Below are 24,010 nucleotides of genomic sequence, written 5' to 3' on the forward strand. Positions count from 1 at the left end.
CTTCAGATGCTGTTTAATGTTAATTCAACACAGACCTAGTGTATGCACAAACACATAGAGTTTCAAGTCCTACTTGAAGTGTGTATAAAAACTGATTTAACATGCAGTAACATGGAATCACTTCCTTTGATAATAAGATTAATGTTCAGCACAGCTTCTGTTGACGCCTTTTTTGCAGAAAAACCTGACTGTAAATAAGGATTTATTTGTGTTAATAAAGCGAGTTTTGTTTGAAAAGACTCACTTTATGCTTTTATTACTGTCAGCACAGCTTCTGTTGACGACATTATTTGGGGAAAAAATTCGTGGGAATTTTTAAGATCGCTTGAATCGCAATATCCTGGAGGGACTGAAGAACGTTCACACTGCAGCATAAAATGTGATTTATGCTCCAGCGCAGTTAAAATGAGGCCTCTTCCTTTAGATTAAAGACGATCTGAACCGCTTCCTGTCTACGAGGAGGTCATTATGTAAGAGCACGTAGATGGTTCCGCTTGTGGTCTGAGCCCCCCCCCCCCCTGCACACACACACACACACACATATATATATATATATATACGGGGAGAGATTACATGTAATGCTGATTATACAACACATTCTACGGATGTGGAGCTGTCGAGGCGGCGAGGACCCCGAGCGACGGGGGGGGGGGGGGGGGATCTATAAAATGTATAGGAGGGCCATTAAAAGGATTAAAGCAGAGACATGGCGGAGATGGATTCAGGGATGAGGCAATACGGTAAATATGAATGATGCTCATGTGTTTTTAAATGAGGTAGAAAAACAAAAAGTGTGTCACATTTTTTTAATATGCTCTGATGTGGTCCTGAGCAACGTATGACGTCAGGATCAACATCTGATAAATATGTTAAAGGACAATAGCTGGATATTAAAGCCCATAAACTGCAAATTGCAAAGTCTTTACATGAAGTCTGCATAACCTGCTTTAAGTTTTAGAATATTTTCCATGTAGTGAGGGGTGCTTTGCATTTCCATAAAGTTCAGGACACTCAAGTCTAAACAGAGCTGTTGAAATCAGTGTGGCGGAAGCTCGGATATCTTAAGCCTTAGTCATATTAATCTCCTAAAAAAAAAAAAATCCATTTTTGCTATTAAATATAAATATTTTCCAAACTTTGTGACCCTGCTTCGTAACTCCAACTTTTTGTCATTAAAAACTCATATGTAGTCTCCGAGATGAGATCGCATCGTTCAGGGGGGATTTTCTCAAAGCTCCTCCACTGACATTATATTCACTACTAGCTATATAGCGCCCCCTTTTGATTTTGCATCTCAGTCTCACATTAAAATGTGTAAATAGCTACGTAGGCCCACAGCACAAAACATATTTTGCGGCCTCTTGCCTTTTGTCCTTCTGACTACGCAGTGCTGGAAATGTAACTGAGTGCTTTTACTCAAGTACAAATCTGATAAATTTGTACTTCACCTGAATACTTCTACTCCACTCAACATCTCAGAGTCAAATTATCTACTTTTTAACTCAACTACATTTGTGAATTTAGGTTTGGTTATAACATAGACTGTATATAAAAGTGGACGTAGCTTCCGGGTCTGAAAAATGAGGCCGACGCGGAAGTGCCTTTAGCTGCAATACCACCAAGTGCCACTAGAGGTCGGCTCCAAAAAGCCTCCGGCTGCAAAGACTCCCATTCAACTTCTCATGAAATACAAAGCCGATAAAAAAATTTCCGCTCAAGTTATTTCAGTGTCGTTAGCTAAAGTCACTCCTTCTTGTTAGTTTTCTGGAGGTCCATCTGAAAATAATCCATCATTAATTAGAAAATAAGCTTCAAAAAGGCATTTTTGGTGCTGTGTCTGTTTGATTGACAGGCATGTGGTGCAGTTAGGTTTCTGCTATCGGTGGGCGGGACTTAGTGTTCTCAGGTTTCCAGTCAGATCGTCCTCCCCAGCTCGTCCAAATACGGTCACTTCTGGCCCCAAAATAGCAAGACGGTGACGGCTAAAATGTATTCGGGACTTTAAAACGGCAGTTTACAAACCAACGGGTGACGTCACCGTTAGTTGCCGCTTGGTTAATACGTTTAGGAAACACTCCCTTGAGTCGTATTTGAGGGTGGGAACGAACCATCTGCTTGGTCGTATGGAATGAAGGATCGTTGGATATCAAGCAACAACTGACAGAGTTACTTCCTCAGCGTTTCCTGTCGAGTGTTTCGCCTGTGAGTTTATCTGACAAGATAGTTTATGATTGGCACTTGTGTCTGACAATCCAGACGGTAACGCTCGCTTGAATGCACCATCGATTCTCTGTTCTACACTGCTTCCTGCAAGATGGAAAATCAGTCTAAAAACCTATGATAAGTTTGGGAAAAAAAAGTGACAGAACCAAACGGCAACCAGCAGTGACGCCACCCGTCGGTTTGTGAACGACCGTTATGAAGCCTCGAGTTCGTAACTTGTCCGTCGATTTCTTGCTAGTTCGGAGCGGTTTGGAGCAGGAAATGACCATATTTGGACGAGCTGGGGGAGGAGCAGGTGAGGGGGGGGGGGATATGACTCGATCTGCTTGGAGCCCCGGCGATACTACGTCCCGCCCACCGATAGCTGTAACCTGACTGCACCACAGGCCTGTCAATCAAACAGACACGCCCCCCCCCCCCCCCCCAAAAAAAAAAAAAACTATTTTTGAAGAAGGAGCGACTTCAGCTAGCAAAACTAAGATAACTCGTGGTGAAATTTTATTGACTAAAAATTTTGTGAGAAGTTGAATGAGAGTTTATGGAGCCGGAGGCTTTTAGGAGCCGACCTCTAGTGGCACTCGGTGATATTGCAGCTTAAGTCACTTACGCATCGGCCTCATTTTTCAGACCCCGAAACTACGTCCACTTTTGTATAAAGTCTGTGGTCAGAAATGATATTTAGCGTGTGTGATTTGCAGTTGATAGGCTACAACACGTGAGATTACCACTATGGTCCTTCAAAGGATTGCGTAAGACAGAAGGGGAAAAGCACCACACTTTTGGACGGGCACAGAGGAAGATCAGCAAGGCCGCCTGTCACGCTTACCTGTAAATGTCTTTATGGATACCATTTACTAACAGGGGCATTTTGGGGGGCAGTGTGTTGCTGTATCTACCTACGCCCCTGGTTGGTTGCATGGGTGGAGATCATGCACGTAAAAGAAACAGACAAGAAAGAAAACAAATAAAGATGTGACTACCGTGAGAGAACACATCCAATGCAAAAAATAAATAAATAAATAAATTCATCAAAAGAAGCTTTGCGGTCTTTGAGGTCAGGCAGGTCTCTAATCCCGTCGCACAGCGATCAGCGTGTCGTGTGTGTGTGTGTGTGTGTGTGTGTGTGTGTGTGTGTGTGTGTGTGTGTGTGTGTGTGTGTGTGTGTGTGTGTTTATGGGACAGTCGTGGTGATAGGCATGAGTTCATGAGTGTGCTACGGCTACTCGACACTTTGAAATCCGTGTTCATGCAGAAAAGCAGACGTAACAGACATGATCGGAAGAGAATCGACACATTCCTGCTGAAAAGATCAACGTCCGGGTGTGTTAAGATGGAGCCGTTAAAGTTGAGTGAGGATGGAAATGGTGACGGGTATCAAAACAAAGCTGAATGATGGTCGTCTCCTCCTTGTTTTTTTTTTTTTTTTGTTACCTGTTTGTGTGCAGGCACTCGGCACTCCCGCCCCGGATAGACCTGTGCATCTCCAGGACTTCACTGTCATTGCCATGACGATGGGTAAACAAATGGAAAAAAACCAAGCCGAGAAAACACAACAGAAGAGGATGGAAACTCAGACAGGCAAAGTGAGTTTATGAATGACAGAAAACCAGGAAATCATAACTCTTGAGATTTCAGTTAAGTCTGCGTTCACAACAGCAGAGAACGATACAAGAAACTCAGCATGTTAGTTAGTCGTATTAGTAAGAAATCAGTTCGGTAAGATCACATTACAAAAGAACAAATTAACCTTCGTAAAATATACGTAAATATGACTTTATTCTTGTTTGATCGGACCAGATTTGCTGTTAAAATCCCTGCTGATCCCACACAGTCATAGCCCCCTCGCCCCCTAAAACATCCCCAGAGTCCCCGACAGCAGGTTACCTGTCCTCAGAGTACTCGTAGTCCGAGTCGCCGGAGCGCTGGTGCTCCAGGTGGGACTCGTGGTAGCGGGACGGGGAGTGGGAGTGGTGCCGGTTCTGGTGGATCTCATCCAAGCTCCTGAAAGAATCCAATAAATATCAAATTATTGTACCGTACTGTACAGATACACACACAAAAATAAAGAACAAGGTACAAAAGGGAATGAAAATTTAAAAAAAAAAAAAAGTATGCATGTTGTGGTTTTGATTTGAATCAGGTTTCTCTTTCTATTTTGATGTGATTTTACACAAGAATGGATTCAGAAAAAAACGAGGAGCGCTGCAGAGATTTAAGACCGTCAACAAGTCTTTTATTGTGAAACGCATGCAGGAAGTGCTGAGTGCTTGTGCTGGCTTTAAATCGATTCCAAACAAAACTGATTTAAGAAAACCGATTAAAACTGACAGGTGAATAAAGAGGAGAAGTTCGGTGTGTGTAACTTGACTCAGTTTCAATTTCAGCCTATCAAACAACCTGATTTATTTTTCAGCTCATAAATATCCCTCATGATTTGTCGGCAGATATTCGGGAGCCTCCTCCACCTGCCAGTCGGCTCAGAAGGCCGTTATCGAATACTTTGTGAGGCCGTTGGGGAGCACCGGTGATGTGCGCACTTGCATCGTCATGGTAACAGCGATAAACACGTGCTTAATGTGAAACAGTCAAAGTCTAGGTTCAGCTGAGGAAACGATCGGGTTTGGGTTTCTGAGACAGAAATCGTGGACTCAAACACCACCCCCGACCTCTGAACTTCCACAGACTCCACCCCCTTTTGTAGTTGACCACGACCTTTTTTGGCCCGCCTTGTCACGGTGGATAACGCATAAGGATATTTTACGGCTGTGACAAAACAACAACATTTGACTGCCTGGGAATGACAACAGGCTGTTCCACTCTACGGAACAAATATGGCTTCTATCGGGGGAAACTACAAGTCCCGGGAGGCGGAGCTTCTACCACCGGGATGCGCACAGGTGTGTCGCACACTGCAAACAGTGAGAATAGGATTGGTTGCTGTTTTACCTGCAGCAAAACTAAACTAAAAGTGACATACTGCATCGAGTGTGTGCAGAAATCCGCTCTGCAAAGTTTGTAAAGTAAAAAATAATAAAGAAGGGCCGAAAATCTAAAAGTAGTATGAAAACAAAATGATCAAGTAAAACACAAGAATTTGTATTTAAGCGCAGCGCTCGAGTCAAACGTATATTTGTGAGCGTTCCATCGAACCACAGCTGATGCCGTTACATCAGCACACTCCACTGACGGTTCGCCGTCGCCGCCGGGTTTGACGCTGACCTTTGCATGGGCACATGTGCGGGCCGGGACCGAGCCCGGCAGGTGTCCTCTCTGTGAGGCGACACCGAGCGGGACCGGTGCTGGACGGGCCGCTGCTGCTCCGGCACCGCCAACGTGCTGCTGCGCTCTCTCTCCCGGGAGTTACGCTCCGCATCTGCACACACACACACACACACACACACACACACACACACACACACACACACACACACGCGCAAATGCAAAAAAAACACACAAAAAACAAGCACATACACACACATTCATACAAACAAAGATTCATATGGATACAACACACACACACACACACACACACACACACACACACACACACACACACACACACACACACACACACACACACATCCAGGCATTAGTTGTGAGTCCTTCGGTAACAGTAATGCACCAGTTGTGAATGTTGTGCTGCTCACTACTATTACAGATGCCATTCTGTGACAGACTGTAAAACATCACGGCAGCAGGATGTTTTACAGGTAAATGAGCAGCTGGCAAACAGGTGAACCGCTCCGCTTGGCTGTTTCTGCAGCGTCTCTGTCGGACCTGGGATCCGCATGAACCCCGCGTGGAGAGCCAGAGAAGATACCCGGGCGAGACATTTAGAGCTACAAAGAATATAATCTATATATGAGCCACGCGATACAGAAAAATATGGAAATACAAGAAATGACATGAGTTGCAGATTTAATGTGAGATGTGGAACAGAGTTGCAAAGTGAAAAGAATCACTTTGGGCAAAATAAGTTTCTCTGGTAATAGTCTGATTCATTTATTTTCTTTTTAATTTATGTCATAAATTCATTTCTTATTGATTCTTATACATTTTCTGTTTTCTTTCCAAACATTTTGGGTGACTGTAGTGGATGAAACACTAGATAAAGCTCTAGTGGTAAAAAAAAAGAAAAAAAAAAAAAATAAGATGTAAGCTAAAGCCTGTTTATATAACAAATACGACTCCCAAGATGCATTGTGCCAAGAAACACAAGCTCAGGTTAAAACAATCTGCAGCTGCAATGATCACACTTTTCTATTTCGGGTCAATTGTGGACAAATTCAGCAACTTTTGTTCTGCAACTGCAACAAAAGTTCTTCACCATAGCGACTGTGGCTAAGACTCATGGGTATCGTAGTAACAGAAACTCATCAAATAATGAAAAATAATGGTGATAGTAACATTTCTATTGTATTTGAGGTGCACAGTCTGCGCAGGCGGTTTGAATCAGAATAAAAAAAAAAAAAAAAAAAAAAAGAAGCAGAGTTCTGTTTAAATCAATTCCCTGATTTTGTACCTCTTATTATTTATTTTTTTTGTCACAAACCGAAACCCCAACTGGCATTTGAAAAGAGTGCAAATTTGCATGAATATGCAAAAGAGGTCGACGCTCGGCTGACGGGAAGCCGAAAGCCGCCGCAGAAACAGACGAACAGCGGAGCAGTCGCAGTGATTCCTCGGTCCAAAATAACCACATCTCCTACTGTTTTCTACGTTCAAGTGTCCTCTACCGTGGAGGAACCAACTGCCGGGGCGGGGAACCAGAAGCATGCAGGAGGATGGCAGGAGGGGAACTACAGTGTGTCTCTACAGTCTAACATGCACTCGGTGCGTCAGTGTTTTCTACGGCCCAGCAGAGGAGGGGAAACTGATCACTGCAGCCTCGTTCAGGCACAACACGCTGCTGAAATTGAAAACCTGCAGCAGCCCGGTTGTGATATGATGAATTGCTTAAAAAGAAAAAAAAAAAAAAAACCTTTTGAGGTTTTTTTTTTTTTTTTTTTTGTTTTTTTTTTTTTTTTTTTTGCTGATGCAGCACAAATTAATTATTTTTAATTTAGGTGGAATTTGCTCTAAAACACAAGCCAAAAGGAGGCTGTGAAGTTTGAGAGAAAGGATGCGGGAAGACGCACTTCCCCTCCCCCTCCTCCCCCCAGTGCTGGGCGCCTACCACAACGGAAACGCTCATGCCCCCCACCCACCTTTATCCACTACTACCAAACCATCATCAAACTCTGTATCAATGATGCGATGAGACCCTGCGCGCACACACACACACACACACACACACACACACACACACACACACACACACACACACACACACACACATAAATAAAAACACACACAGGACAGGGTAAAGTTGAGAGGTTGAGTTTGTCACACTCCCACGTGGAGACGCTCAAAAAGAGAAAGCTCAGGAGAGGAGAGGTTAGCAGCGACCACACGCTGGCTGGTTAAATGACACACTTAGCAGTGTGTGTGTGTGTGTGTGTGTGTGTGTGTGAAAGGCAGACGTACTCTGTAGCTTCTTGCTGGGGCTGTCTCCGTGGACGTGTCTGCGCGGGAGGTACGGAGACGGCTGGGGCAGAGGTATCGAGGACGCGTCGTGCGTCTGGAGTTTGTACCAGTGAGGGATGTCGTCCAGCAAAGCCGTCTCCAGCTCGATCAGGATCTGAGGGAAGGGAAACGGAGGGAAAGGGGGGGAGAGCCGAGAGGGCATGAGAAAAGAAAAAAAAAGAAAAAAGATGTTTGTTCGAAGCGTGGAGCCGCTTCAATCCCACCGGGCTCTTAACGCAGAGATTCTCAACCATGTTTTAGAAAGAGGAAACCCAAATTCAATGCAGCAGAATGATGATCTTTTTTCTTTTTTTTTTGTATTTCTTTTTCCATCATCATCTCATTTAATCATCTCATAACCCCTTCACATTGACCCCGCGAGCCCGTAAAAGCATACTGGGACCCGCTGCTTTAATTGGAAAAACATAGTTCAATCCCACGTGGCTTTATTTTAAATCAGTCAAAATCCCAAAGTTTTCATTCATGTGAAATGCATTTTTGAGCCGGCTGAAGAGAAAAAGTAGAAAATAATGTCATCTGGCGTCTGAAGTGTAATGGTGCATGCATTTAAAACAGATATCTTGGAAATTAATAGAATATTTATACTATACAGCTTCAATACAGCACTGCGAACAGCACATTATGATACAGAGCTTATGTTTGCTTCAGAAAGTATTCAGACCCCTTTACTTTTTGTTCACTTTATTATGTTGGAGATTTGATTTTAAACGGATAAAATTGACATTTTCTCCCTCAATGTACATTAAAAAAAAAAAAAAAAAAATAAGTATTCAGACTCTGTGGCTTTGATTTTGGTCGGGTTTTCACCTTGTGGATTATTGATTGTACATTGATGGAACAAACTAAAAGGCCAGTTTTGTTAAATTTCAAATAAAATTTCAGACGCAATAACGTATGCAAAAAAGTTAAAGAGTTAAATCCTATGAAACTAGAAACCAAAAAATTATTTTGTCTATAAGTGAGGCAACCAGATTTTACACCACAGCATGTAGTACATCTATCAGTCCACCAGAGGGCGTTGTGTCAGTGTTACGTTTTGCCTCGCCTGTCAATCAAACAGACGCCCCCAAAAGTTACACTTTTTATGGCCTAATATTTAATTAATGATTGGACCACCAGAAAATAAATAAGAAGGAATGACTTTAGCTTTCAAAACAAAATGAACTTGGGGAAAAGACAATAATGACTTTGTATTTCATGAGAAGTTGAATGGGAGTCTGTGGAGCCAAAGGCTTTTTGGAGCCGACCTCTTGTGGCACTCGGTGGTACTGCAGTTAATGGCATTGGCTTCATTTTTCAGACCCGGAAGCTACATCCACTTTTATATAGTCTATGGTACGACTCCCAACTCCAGCCTCATGCGACAACAAAAGGGGAGGAGGCACCACCTGGTGGTGACACAGCATTGCAGGAAACCTCCTCCCAATCCTTTGCACTTCGTCACATGACCTCCTTTCCAACCCTGGTCATACATGCGTATATTTTCGAGGTACGATGTCCTCTAGTGGACCGACGGGTGTATTACACGCATGGCCGAGGTGCCGGGAGGAATTTAACACGTCACCTACCTCGCCCAGGAATTCGCTCTCCTCCTCCTGGACTCTGGGCTGATCCCACACCGTGATCTCCAGCATGCGTTCTCTGAAGTCCCGCCGGTGAACGTGGGAATATAAGAAGGTCTGGTTCCACTTGGGCTCCACGCTCTTCTTCACCGTTTTTGTCCGTCGTTTGCTCTTGTCACTGCAATCGGAGATGTGAGGAAGCGCAGTTTAGTTTCTGACTTGAAGAGACAGTCGCCCTCCAAAATAAAAGAGCTAACCTCCTGTCTGGCAGGAAGTACATCTTGACGTAGGGGTTTCGGGGTCGTCCGTCCGGTCTGGTCGGCAGGTCTATGGCTTGAAGGACGTTGACGATCAACTGGTGGCCCACTTTGTCGTACCACAGCTTCACCTGAAACGACACGTGAAGGCAGTCAGCCGTCCATCCACTCACAGGGACCTCACTCGTTTTTTCTTCCACCAGATACTCACGGAGAGCTGTCCAGGCAGGACCATGGGAAGGTCTCGGAGGGTGCCGGGGCTGGTGGGGGACATCACCGATATGGAGGGGCGGTCCATCTTCTGGGACTCAAAGGAACTGGAGCCTGCTGAGGGATGGAGAGAACAACGGTTCTTTATTACAGGGAAACAAAAAGCACAATCAACACCTCAATTTAATATTAAACCACAATCTAAGTCGGTCCCTCCAGGAGTTCGCTGAGTTTTTTTGTAGTTGTTTTGATAAAAAAAATTCTGACTTCGTGGCGGATTTGTTCTCAGAAATTGCGATGTAATGTGTGGAGCTATAAGTGAGTTTTTTGGCGTAAAATTGCAGAAATTAGAAAAAATTCCAAGACAAGAAAAAAAAAGGAATAAATATGTAATCACTTCCTGTGATAGTAATCATGCTGCACATCCCAAAAATATTTTAGTTCTAATCTTTATTTTATTTATTTATTGAACTTAGAAAACCATAAAAGTTACACACACAAAAATAATCATAAAAGTGACACAGCTTTACAGAACAGACAACCGTTGACTGTAATAAAGAAAGCAACGACTGCATCAGCTGTCAAAATAAGAGCTTTAGGTGCTGCTTCATTAATGTTGCTTCAACTTCTACTGTATGATAAAAACCAAAGTGCACTCTCTTACAACTTGATGTGTGTATAAATATTTTTTAGCATACCGTAATATGTAATTACTTCCATTGATAATAAGCATTTATTTTGAACATTTTATTGTGAAGGACACTTCCGTTTTTTCCGCACCCCTCAGCCTCTGCTCGAGACCTCGCGGGAATTTGAAAAAAAAAAAAAAAAGCAAGCTCCCGCAAATATTGCCGAGTTTGCTTAAATTTGCGTCCATTATTGCGATCGCAAGATGTGTATTTCTCTACGTTGTCAACTCAAAATAAGGCGACCATACAGCCAATAAAGAGCCCCCCCATATAAACACTTACTAGATTCTAGAGGAGGGTGGGAGGACTCTGGGATTCTCGGGATGTCTCTGCAGAAAGCGAAAGAGATTCGGTGAATGCGATCATTTAATAATACCGTATTATATTTGGTGGACATTCATCTTTAAAATAAAAAATGAATGAGTTATAAACAGTCGCACGGTAGAAGATGAACAAGCAATCAAGTACACATTTACGCATCAAGATGGCGGGTAGTTGAGGAGAAGAGATGGGCTGGAAAAAAAATGATATTTTTTTCTCTCGGATCTGAAGGATTTCGGGGGAAGACACACGGGGAACGGGCTCGACTCTACTTACTGATACGCTCTATACACTTTTCTCAAGAAGTTTTTGGACATAATTCGGTGGATAGAGCTTTTAGATGAAGGAAGGAGACATATCGAAAAGTGTCTGTCAGATATAAAAAAAAAAAAAAAAAATCAAAACCATCACTACAGAATGATAATTATCACGCATCGATATCTGTAATCTTACCCGATGGGTCTGGAAACGACGATCTCCACTTGAGGCTCAGCTTTGGACTCCAGGATGATGTTGTACACTTCTTTTTTGGTCGCTCCCGGCAACGACTTCCCGTTCCACTGCAACACCTCGTCACCTGGAGACGAGACGGGGGATGACGTACGGGACGATGAGGCAGTCGCTTTACATCGACCTGGTAAAAAGCCAGGTGCTCACGGAGGATTGTACTTCTTGAAATCGAACTGAAATCTCGACGCGTTGGATTGTACGAAAATAAGACGTTTTTTTTTTGTTGTTTCTTTGTGGAAGTGAATTGCTTCCAAGCTTAAAAGCCTGAGTGGGCTGTCATACCTTTTTTAAAAAAGCTCCCGCAGCCGATCTACTTTTTGGACTTCTGCATTCATCTATAAATGTTCAAACTAAATTATTGAATTATTTAAATTATTATTTAATTTTTTTTCGCCGATTAAATCGCAGGCACGACATCATCAGTCTGCCGGGCCGTCGACAACTGCTGCAAAAACTGAAATCTCAAATGTTTCTTTTGGGCGTTTCGTATTTTGATGTGCAGGACAAACGGGAATAACCTGATTTGTATTTCATCTTTTATCCTTACGAGAGCGTTATCGACCGGGCGAACGCCAGAAGCACCGAAGCGCCCGCAAAAAAAACCAAACGACAACAACGTTTCGACGGATCCGTACCTGCGCGTAGGTGTCCCACAACGTCTGCCAGGCTGCCTTTTTTGACTTTGGTGATGAAGGCCCCGAGTCTCCCGGTCTCCGTCATCTTCCCCCCGACCACCTGCGCACACACGGACGCGACAGGAAGAAGACGTTCACTATTTCCGGTTCGGTCAGATTCCCGAGCGCGGGCGTCACTCGACGCGGACGAGTCATCGCTCACCTTGAGCCCCAGGAGGGAGCCGGCCTCGCGGGGCATGGCCGACCTCTTGCTCAGCGTGATGCGTCCGATGAGGTGGTCGCCTTCTTTGGACGACTGCCACGTGACCGGATCCTAACCAGATGAAAAATCAGACAGGGAGGGGCGTTTACAACGAGGTGTGGAAACCCCCCCCCCCCCCCCCCGCCCGTTTCCGTTTGAATCCCTATTTGGACGTGCTGTGCCAAGACTTACGTGCCACACCGCGGGATCGAGAGGATGACAGTCCCAGTCACCTGCAGGGGAGGAAGAACGAGGACAAGGACAAAAAGACAAACAAAAAAATGTGCCGTTTATATCGTACGATTCTGAAGAATAAGAGACTCTGGTGTCATTTTAAGTTTCCTTCGAATGGATTTATCTTCCCAATTCTTATGATACGCACCAAAAAGTACAACTCTATTGTGTTTTTGCAAACGTATTAAAAATGAAAAGCTGAAATCCTTCATTTACAAAAGTACACCGGGAACAAATGCCGCCTTCGAACGGGATTGGTTTTTTTGGTTTTTTTTCTTGTCCCTCTATTGTTTATTCACGACCTCGCATCTTAAGAACGGTCGGAGGGTTGCGATGCGTTTGCCGACTGTACAGAAATCTCACAGGTCCATTGTTCTGAATTGACCCCTTTCGTAAACAGGATATAGGATAGCCTGGCACACGGCTGACGTTTCCACCTTGACAGTCAGTGATAGATATCTCTCCTCATCCCTTTAACCACTCGGGGCTCGTTTGGCGTGTCAGTCGGCGAGAAGCTTAGCGCTCACCGTTGGGCATTCACACAAACTCCGACACTAAAACAGTGACTCAACCGCCCAGAGGAGGAGTGTTGTTTTATGAACTGCTGAGATAAAAAAAAAAAAAAAAGCAGCTACTTCCAACACTGTGGATTTATGGGGGAGGCTTGTTTCTCTTTCGATAATTCAATGTAAACAATGTCATTTTCCTTTTCTTTTTTTTTTTTTACATAATTCAAATCCAAAGGCATTGTTCAATATCCTGTCTCATTACAATAAATAAACAGTGAATGACAAAAAGACAAAAATGTACAACCTAAAGCAATGAATGTGTGAGTTGCACTCCTCTTCTCGGAAGCTCATCATTAATGGGAGCGCTTTGGGACTTTTCCGTTCGGACCGAACCCAAAAAAACCAGGTGTGAAAAGTGCCTCAGACCACGGTTCGGACTGAAAGAACCAAAGAACAGAAGCTCGGTCCAACCGAAAATGAAGGCGGTCGGTCTGGTTTGTTTGCACTTTCGCGCCGCTCAAGGCCGGCTATCGTCACCCGTTAAACCACGGGAGAGGAAAAAGAAGCGGAAGGAGCACGACAGCGCCATGAAAAACTGTTCCTGTTGCGCGTGAACTGTGCGCGGCACCACGACCATGAAAGGAAGCTCAAACCTCAGCGAGTGACGCTCCCGAGTTTTGCCGCTTGATCAACACCCGCACGCGAGCATACGCAGGTTTCTGCGAGCACCGATAAGCGTGATAAGAAGACGAGAATTTAATTGTAATTTGGTCCGACGAAGAACTCAAAACTTCAAAACTCAACTTGTAAAACCGCCTAAAAATGCCGAAAGTTAAAGTTTACCTTCGGGAAATAAAAACTGGAAAACGAAAATATATGCGCACGTCGTAATGCCGCAAGCGTTAATACTGCATGGGCAACAAAATATATCATTTTTCTACACTCAAACTGAAAAGACTACCGGCCGAACCGATGTCAGACGCGTCTGTCTACAAACCGATCAGTGACGACGACGATTACGACAGGACGTAGGTAAAATCGTGCAAAGTTTGTTTTTTTTGAAGTGCGCTCTCAAAAGTTTCAATGTAAAAACCAAAACGACCTAAGGAACAAAATGTTTACAACAAAAACACCAACCTCGGTGCAAACTGCGCTACCCGCACGGCTTTTAGGCACAAAGGCGTAAAAGTTGTACAAACAAGGCAACAAGCCAGAGAAAAAGCCGTTAAAACTGTCATTCAGCTAAAAACCTCATTCATAATCGAAATAATTCACTGCGCTCCAAAGCCGTCGCCAGAGCCTGGCCGGGGCCACGGGCCCTGGCGACTGTCAGTGTATCCCAGCTCTCATTAACACTGACAGATGGTCGGCTCGAGTACAGAAGCTAACTGGCCCCGAATCAGACCGGAGCCGCCGGAGAGATTCGCGGCCACCATTTCGCCGCAGGACTAAAACCAACAGCCAGTTGACATCAGGCGTGGATTTAAAAGCCTTTTTTTTTGAGGAGCTTCAGGTTTTTAAGGTGAGTGAGCAAAGGAGAAGGATTTCGGTCGATGTTTTTTTTTTTTTTTTGCCAGGAATACTTTATGTGGAAAACTGTGAAAGCGGTGCCTCTGCGGTTTGTCAGAAACATTTGTCGGGATGTTTTCGGAGAGGGGGGCCGAATGGAAAATGACAGGTTTGCCCACGACATCACGGGTGATGGAGACGGTGTAAATCGGGGGGGGGGGGGGGGGGGGGGGGAGGGGGGGGGGGAGGGGGGGAGTCTGAGTAGACATGAGTCCAAGTGCTGCTAATCTGAAATCTGAAAGTACACCGAGAAATGCTTCAGAGGATAAACGCTGACTCCGTGGTTTTAAAGTGCTGAGTCGGCCTTTTGGGGGGGGGTTTGGACGATGAACACGCCGGGCAGATTACAAAATCTGGACTGCTCCTCAAACTGATGCTACATCAAAGCATCAGCTCTTTGCAGGTATTAAGGTAGTGTTGTTCTTTACAGACTGCACGTGTGTGCGTGTGCGTGTCATACAGCCTCTTCAATTTCAGCCACAAAAATCGAACAGGCTCAACAAAATCCCTCCCATTTAAATCTCTAGAAACACGTCATCTTGAACGCTATCGGATTTACGCACGTCTCCGCCGCATGGAACTAATAAGAAGGAGCGACTTTAACTAACGACACCGAGATAACTCGTGGAAAACATTTATTGACTGCGTTATCTTATGAGACTAGTTAAATGGGAGTCTATGGAGTCTGAGGCTTTTTGGAGCCAGAATAAACGGGTGTCTTTGAAGTTGACAGGCAGATATGTGACTTAAAAACACTTAATATTCAAACCCAAGCCCGGGATTTAATGAATTAAGATTTTACCCGATCAGACTAAAGAATTCACTGTCAATATCTCTGTCAAAGCGGCCTGTCAAGACACCGAGCTGACCGGCTGAGACCGGAGCACCCAGCGGCCGAGGGACACTTCTGGTTTGGGATTTTCTCACCCACGGGTGCTGTGGGCTCTCTGCCGCGCACACCGACATATTCTCTTGTCACTGTAGGTTTTCCAGTCCATCACACGAGCTGTGACCTCAGAAGCACTTGTGTGAAAAAGGATTAACAGAAAGTAAGTACTCGTTTTTGAGTCTCGGGGTTGAAAATAACGGACTTAGGGAGTCGTCTTGTTTCAATTTGTGAATCATTTCTAGACCATTAGCGATTAAAAACAAACACAGCCTGCATACAAACCAACAGGCTTCACGTTAAACAAGAAGACGTGGAGAAAATTCACAATTTTAGGGTTTTAAACTTCAGTAAAATTTTGTTTTCGGCAATTTAACTTAAATCTTTAACTTTTGGCTTGCTTAACTTCATGCTCCGGGAACGTTAAAGTAGTCGTTAGTGTAGAAATATCGCTCGCGCACACATCGGCGGCTGTGGTGGGACCCAGTTTCATCCCAACAGCATCCTTCCTCTTCCATTTACTCAGCACCATTATCACCTTTCCGCCGCGGGAACAAGTCTGAATCACTTCCTGCCTCCCTTTAACGTCAAACACTGAATCAATGAAAGCCTCGATCCAGGAGGAGATAGACATCCGCTGGGACGCAGTTTTACCAGACAGAACGGGAATAAAGTGTATTTATATAAACACTGTTTACAATAATCCTGCTAAGGGGATTCGTGGAACATATAATCAAACGTTTTTCTGCATAAAAATGACATAACAGCATCCTCTTATATGTCGTGTGCAATCCGAGTAACGTGCGTGCACAGCTTCTAATCCGTCTATTTCACAACCATTTATTAATCTAATACAGTTTTACATGTTTACATAAAACTATAATCATTTTTACGTTGGGGGATGTCGTATTTTTATGTTACTACGAACTCCAGAAATTAAAAACTAAATCATCTCCCTGATTTATAGCTTAAAACTAATAAAGCTCCTGTTGAAACACCTGCAAGTAATCAGTACAATCCGATAAAAATGAGGTCATTAAAATGATGCTGAACCTTACAACTTGTTATGACCGTACACAGCACGTTGTACTGTTTCCAGATTTTAAACCCAATCGGATTTGAAACACAGGCCAAAGAGAAACTATACAAAAGCTATGAAACAAACCAATACAGGAACAGGAAGCTGATGGTATCAAACCCTTTGAATGGGTCCAACAAGACTCCTAACAACATAGGAAGTTATTTGAATCAGCGTTGGTATCTAAAATATTAGATGAAACCACTATTCTGTCCTCCTCGTTTGAAGCAAGACAGCGAGCGAACACGAGGTGTAACTTTTCTTGAATTTAATGGAGATTTCTTTTATCTCTTTTTGACTCTCTGTTAAACTACAACAAAGAACAAAATGCAAACACCAATAATTATCGAACAATACTTGTCAACACGCTTACTTTGCTATGTAGCTAAGAGGCAAAAAATTATGAGTCACAGGACAGGGCGCCGAGTGCTGGCTTGCGGCTATGCTAATTATCAATTAAGCCACTTTTAAATATAACTTGATATAAAAAAATAAATAGCGTCCAAGAAAACAATTTAGTCGTGCTGCTGATATATATGACCAAGAGGGGGCGCTGCTGTACCCAAAAGCTAAAAGAGCGTTTTCGTCTTGAATTTGAATTTGTCAGGTGGCCAGAAACACAACGACAAATGTTGTTTTGTGCGGTGCAAAAATTGTTTACTGACAAATTTGCTGCATCAACTTAAAAGAAGACCAAATGTAAAGTTTCCACATTTAATGCAAATTTTTAACACATTTTTGCAGAAATGCTGCAAAAAAAAATAAGAGCGAGGTGTTAATCTTGCTGAAAACCTGAGGATGCTATGCCCCGCCCACCTATGCTGGAAACCTGAATGCACCGCAGCCCTGTCAATCAAACTCGACACGCCCTGAACCATAGCTCTGTTGGAGGCCAAGTATCTAATAAATGCTGGAATTATTTCCAGAAGGACCAGAACTCTGATCAGAAGGAGGGAAATTAGCTAATGACACCATGATGACTTGTGGAAAAAAATGTATTGAGCCAGCCCCTGGTGGTACTCAGTGGTACTGCGCTTTAAGGCACTTCAGCTTTGGCTTTTCAACCCAGAAACTACATCTATTATTTTTTTGTATGTATTCATTTGAGGTGGGGTTATACTGGAACAAAACTGATATCTTTTTAATGGTAAGGCTCTTACGCATTTGAAATATACATTAGCTTGTTTTTCATACCGCCAAAACCTACAGCAAAACCTCTCGGGTCACGTCCCACTAATGTAAACCAGCTGACATCAACACCAACGTAATAACTTTCTATCAAAAGAAACTTCTTCTTAAAACAGAAAAAGAAGATTGACCATTTTACTTAACTCTGATGCATCTTATTTCTGGACACATATGATACGGCAAAAAAAAAAACCGCTCCATGCCACAGACGAGCGTAAAAGGAGACCATCCTGTTTTGAGGCCCGGCTCGCGAAAGAGTGTTTAAAACAGCTAATAATCCCAGTTCACACCATCTACCCATTACCAGTCCCCGAGTTATAGTAATCTGGATTAAAACATCTGGAACAGCCCCCTTCTGTGACCGGTGAGAGAGATAAAATGATACGGCACAGCTCGCTCTACCTACTGACTCCCATCAGCTCAAAACAACTCTCGCACGGTTCGTTTCGGTGGCGCCAGGTGTAGCGGAAAAAATGCGTACATGGGAAAAAGGCAGCGGTGGCCATGTCGCAAAACCGCGCTCGATTATTTTTTTTTTTTTAGTGTTGTTTTTTTTAGCTGGAGGTCCTCGGTTCGCCGCTGCAGCTGGCTGTTGGCGAAGCGTTACGTAGCCAGCGAGCCACTGACCTAATTCCACAAATCTGTTGGCCTAAATCACAGGAACTCTCCAAATAAATGAGAGCTGTCCTGAGAGCGGCGGGGTTTAGCCACACAGCCGCCGAGGTGTAGATGACACACAGGGGTAGTAATGGACCGCAGTGTGCCGGGTGTGGGTGCTTCATCCTATCACTTATCGTTTAGTTTTACAGTCCCAAATTAGAAAGTGAGGGTATTAGAATAATCTTAGGGGGCCAAAATACCTCTTTGCTTTTTACATATTTAGCGTAATTCGAGGCTATTTTGGACACGGGGGGGTGGGGGGGGGTTGGAAAATATGGGCGTGGGAAGAGTAGAAACATGCTTTATTATTGGCGTTCTCATTTTACTTCATCAAAATCTCAGCGACCACCTGTCTTCTTGAACATTTCTTTCTGTGAAATTTCGTCCGTCCGTTCGGTCGGGATCCCTCCGCCGCTCGGAGCATTAGCTGCAGGTCGCGTTACAATTAGCCGTCGAACCTTTGACTGCTGTGATTGTAATCTCGGCCACAGCACACGACAGTACAGTACAGTCGGTCGTACCGGCGAAGGGTTCTCGACAACAAACACAGAGAGATCAAATTCAGGTGATTCATGATTCGGCGAGACAGAATGAGGATCGCAAACTCGGGATGGACTTATGAGTCGCAGCTCATTGGGTTATGATGGGAACGGTCTTGAACAACTGGAGCAGTGTCGGAGGGGAGGGAAAGGGGGAGGGGGAGGGGGAGGGGAAAGGGATGACGGCAAACAATGCAAGGTAAAAAAGTTCAACTAGATTTAGCTCGGTAAGCTAGCGGAGTGAGCACATCTGTCTGACTGACCTTTCTCGCTGACGCTTTCCATGTCCACGTCCTCGCAGCTGGTGTACTCGGGCGTGGAGCCGCCCTCCTCCTCTGAGCTGCTGATGGACATCTGCCTCTTGTTGACTCCGCGCTTGCTCTTGTATGACCGCGGAGGGGGCGGCCGCAAAGACTCCGACTGGTCCGAGCTCTGAGAGTCCTTCCTCAGCAGGTTATCCCCACCTTTGTCCCTTGGTGTCCGTGTCGTACCGGGCTCCGGGCGGCCGTTGCTCGGGCCCCAGTCCGGAGGCACGGGTCCCCCAGGTTGGGGCCCCGATCTTACTCCACCTCCGGCGGGCGGCGCCCCACCTCCGCCCCCCACGGTCCTATCCACAGAGTAGGCTCGGTGGTTCTCGAGGAGGACCTTGTGGTCTCCCTCCCCACCTCCGCCCCTCCTGGCCAGACGGTTTTCAGGCACCTCCCCCGCGCCGCCGCCTCCCCCTCCGTCACCGGGCCCAAGTCCGACCTCGTTGATCGCGAGATCACTGTGTCGTCGTTCGTGCCGCACCTTGGACACCTTGGCGTGCATGCGCATCTCCTGCTCCTCCTTCTGCGGTTTCACCGGGTATCTCGCCAGGTTGGGGTCACTACGGTAACGGTTCTGGAACTCCTCCTCGCGTCGCTGCCGCTCCCTCTGCTCCTCGTCCTCCGGCCGTCTCCGGTGTGTTTCTGAACGACCCAGGTTCTTGTCTCCCTCCTCGTAGTCCTGGGAGTGGATCTTCTCCAGCCGCCGTCCGTCTCCTAACCGCCTCTCTCCTCGGTCTCCGAGACCCACGCGCTCATCCAGGGATGACTGAGACTGCAACCTGCCGGCGGGTCTCCGGCCACTGCCGCGTCCCATGCCTCCCTTACCGTTTTGTTCATGGAGGGAAACTGGCCTTTTCCTGGATAAGAAGAGGATTAATTTTAAGCCATATCGTCCAAGGACATGAGCATCATTTGCTTAATAACAGCTGATAAAAGTTGGGATTTTGCTAAAAAAAAAAAAATGTTTTGGACAGAGAGATCCTGTGCTTCTTTTCTATATCCTTTTATTTGCCAAATCTTCTTAGTTCAATATGAACAGATTAAAAATTCAACAAACCAAGATGAGACAGTGATGAAGTCTTACCTAACTCGCCCAACAAATGAAAACAAAGAGATTGAGTCAAAGACCTCTCAAGACTAAAATCTGTGACCCAGCTTCTCCCCTGGTTAAGCTAAAGCAGACACATCTATTTATTTTTTTTACCCCGGGGGATTAAAACAACGACAGGAGCTTCAGCAGATATAACACATAAACTGGGTCCCCGGCCTTCTCCTGTGGCATTTGAAGCTTTCTCAGCGTTGAAAAAATATACTTCCCCTTCTCCAAGTTCTTCATTTCACTACCACGTTAACGCCGTGTGCCTTACTTTTCTCTCGGCGGTTCACTCTGGGAGCGAGAGCCCGGCATGGCGTCGCCCCCCTTGGCGGCGGTGACACCGGCGGGTGGCCCTGCGTTGGTGTTGGTGCTGGAGGGCGGGGCTTGGGACCTGGAGCGGAGCAGCTTCCTGTCCCGTTGGGCCTCACCTCCCGTGTCCAGGTCGTTCAAGGAGGCGCCCAGGTTCCCAGGTCGCACCCCCGACCCCGAAAACCATTCTCCTGATTTGGTAAGAATCTCCTGCTGCTTACGGCACAGGTTGCATACCCACATTACCTGGAAAGGGGGTCGAGAGGACACGAGCGTTTAGCAGCATTAAATGAGGGGAATACCAGGCATGAAAAAAAAAAAAGGTTAGGCATGCCTGTGACACAAAATCTACGCAAACACAAATAAACTTTATTCACCTCCCACCAAAACAAATGCAGTACTGTTAACTTCATGTTTGTTCTACACATTAAAAAAACTCTAAAAAAAAACAAACAAAAAAAAACAAATGGGGGGCAGATCAACTTTACGAAAAGCAAAAAAAAAAAAATATACAACATCCTGTCGGTCCTACACTTGTTTTTCCCTCCTTCCTTTTGCAACAGCTAATCAAATATTAAAGAGCACTCGGGTACGACAGACCATGCTGTTTCAACACATCCATTGTCTGTGAACACAGCGCGACGTAGGGTTCTGTAGGCTACTGCGATTGGAAAAAAAATTAAATAAAAGAGGTCATGTTTCACCTGTCATGTGTATGACTCTTAGTGCATTGTATGGATAAACTGTTTAATTTTCTAGATGAGAAAAAAAAAAAAAAAAAAAAAAAAAAAGGTCATTTGCAGGGCTCCAGTAAAACTGGAGATGGAGACAAGTAAGTCTATAAACACTGTGCTGAATATTATTTTCTTCATCTTTGCACAAGCTGGGAGTGATTTCTCCAATTCAGGCACTAAAACATATACATATATATATATATAAATATATATATATATACACAAATATATAACCTACAGTGAACGCTCACAAAGTAAGACTGATGATTACAGACAGGTGCAGAAATAAAAAGATCAAATTTGATTCCTCATCCTCTAAATCAAACCCTTTGTCAAGCATCCGATACTCACATGTAGCCATGGCTACCGAATACCACCTCACTTCGAGTGCACAAAAACAAGGATTTATCTCCCTCCGTATTTTATAATCCCGCCGGTTTTATTTTGCAGAGAATACGTCCACAGCAAAGAGGAAACACGGCACGTCTTCGTAATTCCAGCGCACAACCTTCGGCACAAGCTGCAAACAAACAAAAAAACAAACAAAAAACACTTCTGGGACCCTTTGGAAACCCCCCCCCAAAAAAATTGTACTCCTTGACGGCCGGCGGGATGCAGCGTTAGCAGTCAGTTAGCTTTGGGCGTGCCAAAGCACATTCATCATGGCCTGATTGAATCCTAGTTGGCGCATGTCCAGACTAATCTAAAGTAAATCAGCTGCCCGCACGGCCCACAGCTGTCGGGCAGCCGCCCAGGCACACACTGCAGCCTCTTTCTCTCCGGGTCTTTCTCCACCTCGGTACCTCGGCTGGAGGGGCCGCAGATTAGCAGCGGACGTAATCCTTTCAGCTCTTCGCCATTATTCAACTCATCACCGGCTGACAATACCGCCTCACAATCCATAACTTCTAACTTATAGTGCCCTCCAACCTCCTCCTCCATCATCATCATCATCATCATCATCACCCCCCCACCCCACCCCCACCCTCAGGCACAGCAGGTTGGAGATTAAGCCCAGATGTCCCAGCCCCCCTTTTTCTCTCTTCTCTCCTAGTGCATGATGGGATATAATTCTATACACACTGGAATTTTGCTTGAAAAAAAGGTGCCAATTCTTCACATCTGGATATTTAAGCTAAAGTGATTTTTTTTTTTTTAACTCGTCAAATAAATTTGGGATTTGGGTGCTTTTCTTGAAACTCGCTCAATATTATACGCATTCAGTTTGTGACGTTTGTGAATTTTATTTGATTTCAGATGCCACTTTGAGGTGTCAGTTTTACAGGTGCCGACCAAAATGTGTCCTTTAAATTCAGCATCAAATACTGTCAAGATTTCTGGTCTGGATTTAAACATTCTTGTTGAGCTACATGTGTTTTCTCTCCATTCAACATCTGCAACCTTTGCCAGGTGCCGCAAAAACAGATCGGACATGATCTTATCCAGACAAGCACGCAAGGTCGGAGATACGCTTCCTTTAAACTACGAGTTAGCGCCCGTGTGATGGGGGATTCGTGTGTCCCGCCTTCTGTTTGGTTGCGCACGTCCTCACAAATAAACGCGATGCGTCAGCAAGCTGCAATATAAAGATGACCTATGGGGGGCAGTATGGAGGCGCGACACGGTCAGGGACCTGCCAAAACAAAACGGAAACAAGTCCGAGACCGTTACATCCGTGCATGGTGGAAAATTCTGGAAAAACAGGACGGCGTCGATTGCGTGTTTTGAGAATCAGCAAAGTAGTGAGCCCATCGATTGCTTATTGTTTACATCAGGCAAATCCGGACGTTATAATGTTGTTTCTCTGGTGCGCCCTCTGCTGGAGTCCTCCAGTACCCCAGTATGTGATCGATAACGCTCATGACACAAACATTTGTCAAAGCGAATGACACCCTGCTTTACCATCTGAGACACACAAAGGACTATTATCTTTACGGTATTCCCAGTCGATGAGTCAGCAAAATGTTAACGCAAACTTCTTTCAAGCAACGTATATTACTTGAATCGCGTAGATTTCTAAACATACGTAACGTTTCTTGTGCGAAAAACATGATCTTTTCCTAACCACTCAACCAAGTAAATCACCTTACTTTTTCATGCCTTGGCAAGGCAAAACGTGACACTGACGCGGTGCCCTCTAGTGGACTGATGGGTGTATTGCTTGATATCAGGTTGAAGGCTGGACGTTTCAACCATGCAAAAACAAAAACTGAAATACAAGAGTTTATTAGATCCTCTGAGTGGGCGGCTTTTTTTTTTTTTTTTTTTTAAAGATCTCAGCTGCCATAAAACCATGTCTTACTGGACAAATTTTCAATAATACATTATTTACAGTAGGGAACAATGGATCATCTTGCTTTTTCTAAATCAGCTCCCTACCATTTCACAAAAAAAAAAAGAAATAAACTATGATATATATATATATACGTAAAGGATCATATCGTTTTAAGAGTTTTAGGATCATTTATAACTTATAGGACGGGCAAAATCATCGCTTGAATTTTTATTTTTGTGTGTTGTCCACAAGCTTAATCCCTCAAATGACATCATCGTATGGAAGAACGCACATCGACTGTTTCTCGGCGTGTTCTCAAAACCAAAGAGAGATGCATTTAAAACTGCTCTCATTATCTAATAGCCGGGCTTCGTGTTTTTACAGAGCCTTC

At 44.6% G+C, this 24,010-nt stretch overlaps 1 protein-coding gene across 10 annotated transcripts in view; it reads right to left on the reverse strand.

Annotated features, from left to right (window-relative positions):
• Window positions 1-24,010, reverse strand: part of rims1b (regulating synaptic membrane exocytosis 1b) — a 72,958-nt gene that overhangs the window by 19,738 nt on the left and 29,210 nt on the right. For 5 of the 10 annotated variants that reach the window (XM_069167881.1, XM_069167882.1, XM_069167885.1 and 2 more), the window contains 16 exons: window positions 20,573-20,856; window positions 19,161-20,062; window positions 12,427-12,467; window positions 12,196-12,306; window positions 11,994-12,093; window positions 11,302-11,425; window positions 11,125-11,217; window positions 10,810-10,856; window positions 9,840-9,955; window positions 9,629-9,759; window positions 9,378-9,549; window positions 7,750-7,903; window positions 7,431-7,487; window positions 5,443-5,596; window positions 4,108-4,224; window positions 3,655-3,717 (listed from right to left, as the gene is read on the reverse strand). In XM_069167881.1, coding sequence (XP_069023982.1) covers window positions 3,655-3,717; window positions 4,108-4,224; window positions 5,443-5,596; window positions 7,431-7,487; window positions 7,750-7,903; window positions 9,378-9,549; window positions 9,629-9,759; window positions 9,840-9,955; window positions 10,810-10,856; window positions 11,125-11,217; window positions 11,302-11,425; window positions 11,994-12,093; window positions 12,196-12,306; window positions 12,427-12,467; window positions 19,161-20,062; window positions 20,573-20,856 — 2,666 coding nt within the window. The remainder of the gene's footprint in view (window positions 1-3,654; window positions 3,718-4,107; window positions 4,225-5,442; window positions 5,597-7,430; window positions 7,488-7,749; window positions 7,904-9,377; window positions 9,550-9,628; window positions 9,760-9,839; window positions 9,956-10,809; window positions 10,857-11,124; window positions 11,218-11,301; window positions 11,426-11,993; window positions 12,094-12,195; window positions 12,307-12,426; window positions 12,468-19,160; window positions 20,063-20,572; window positions 20,857-24,010) is intronic. The other 5 variants (XM_069167891.1, XM_069167889.1, XM_069167883.1 and 2 more) reach the window with 4 other exon arrangements.

Source organism: Embiotoca jacksoni, unplaced genomic scaffold (assembly GCF_022577435.1).
Source record: "Embiotoca jacksoni isolate LCO1_2020_lvr unplaced genomic scaffold, fEmbJac1.0.p SCAF_4, whole genome shotgun sequence".
Lineage (NCBI taxonomy): Eukaryota > Metazoa > Chordata > Actinopteri > Embiotocidae > Embiotoca > Embiotoca jacksoni.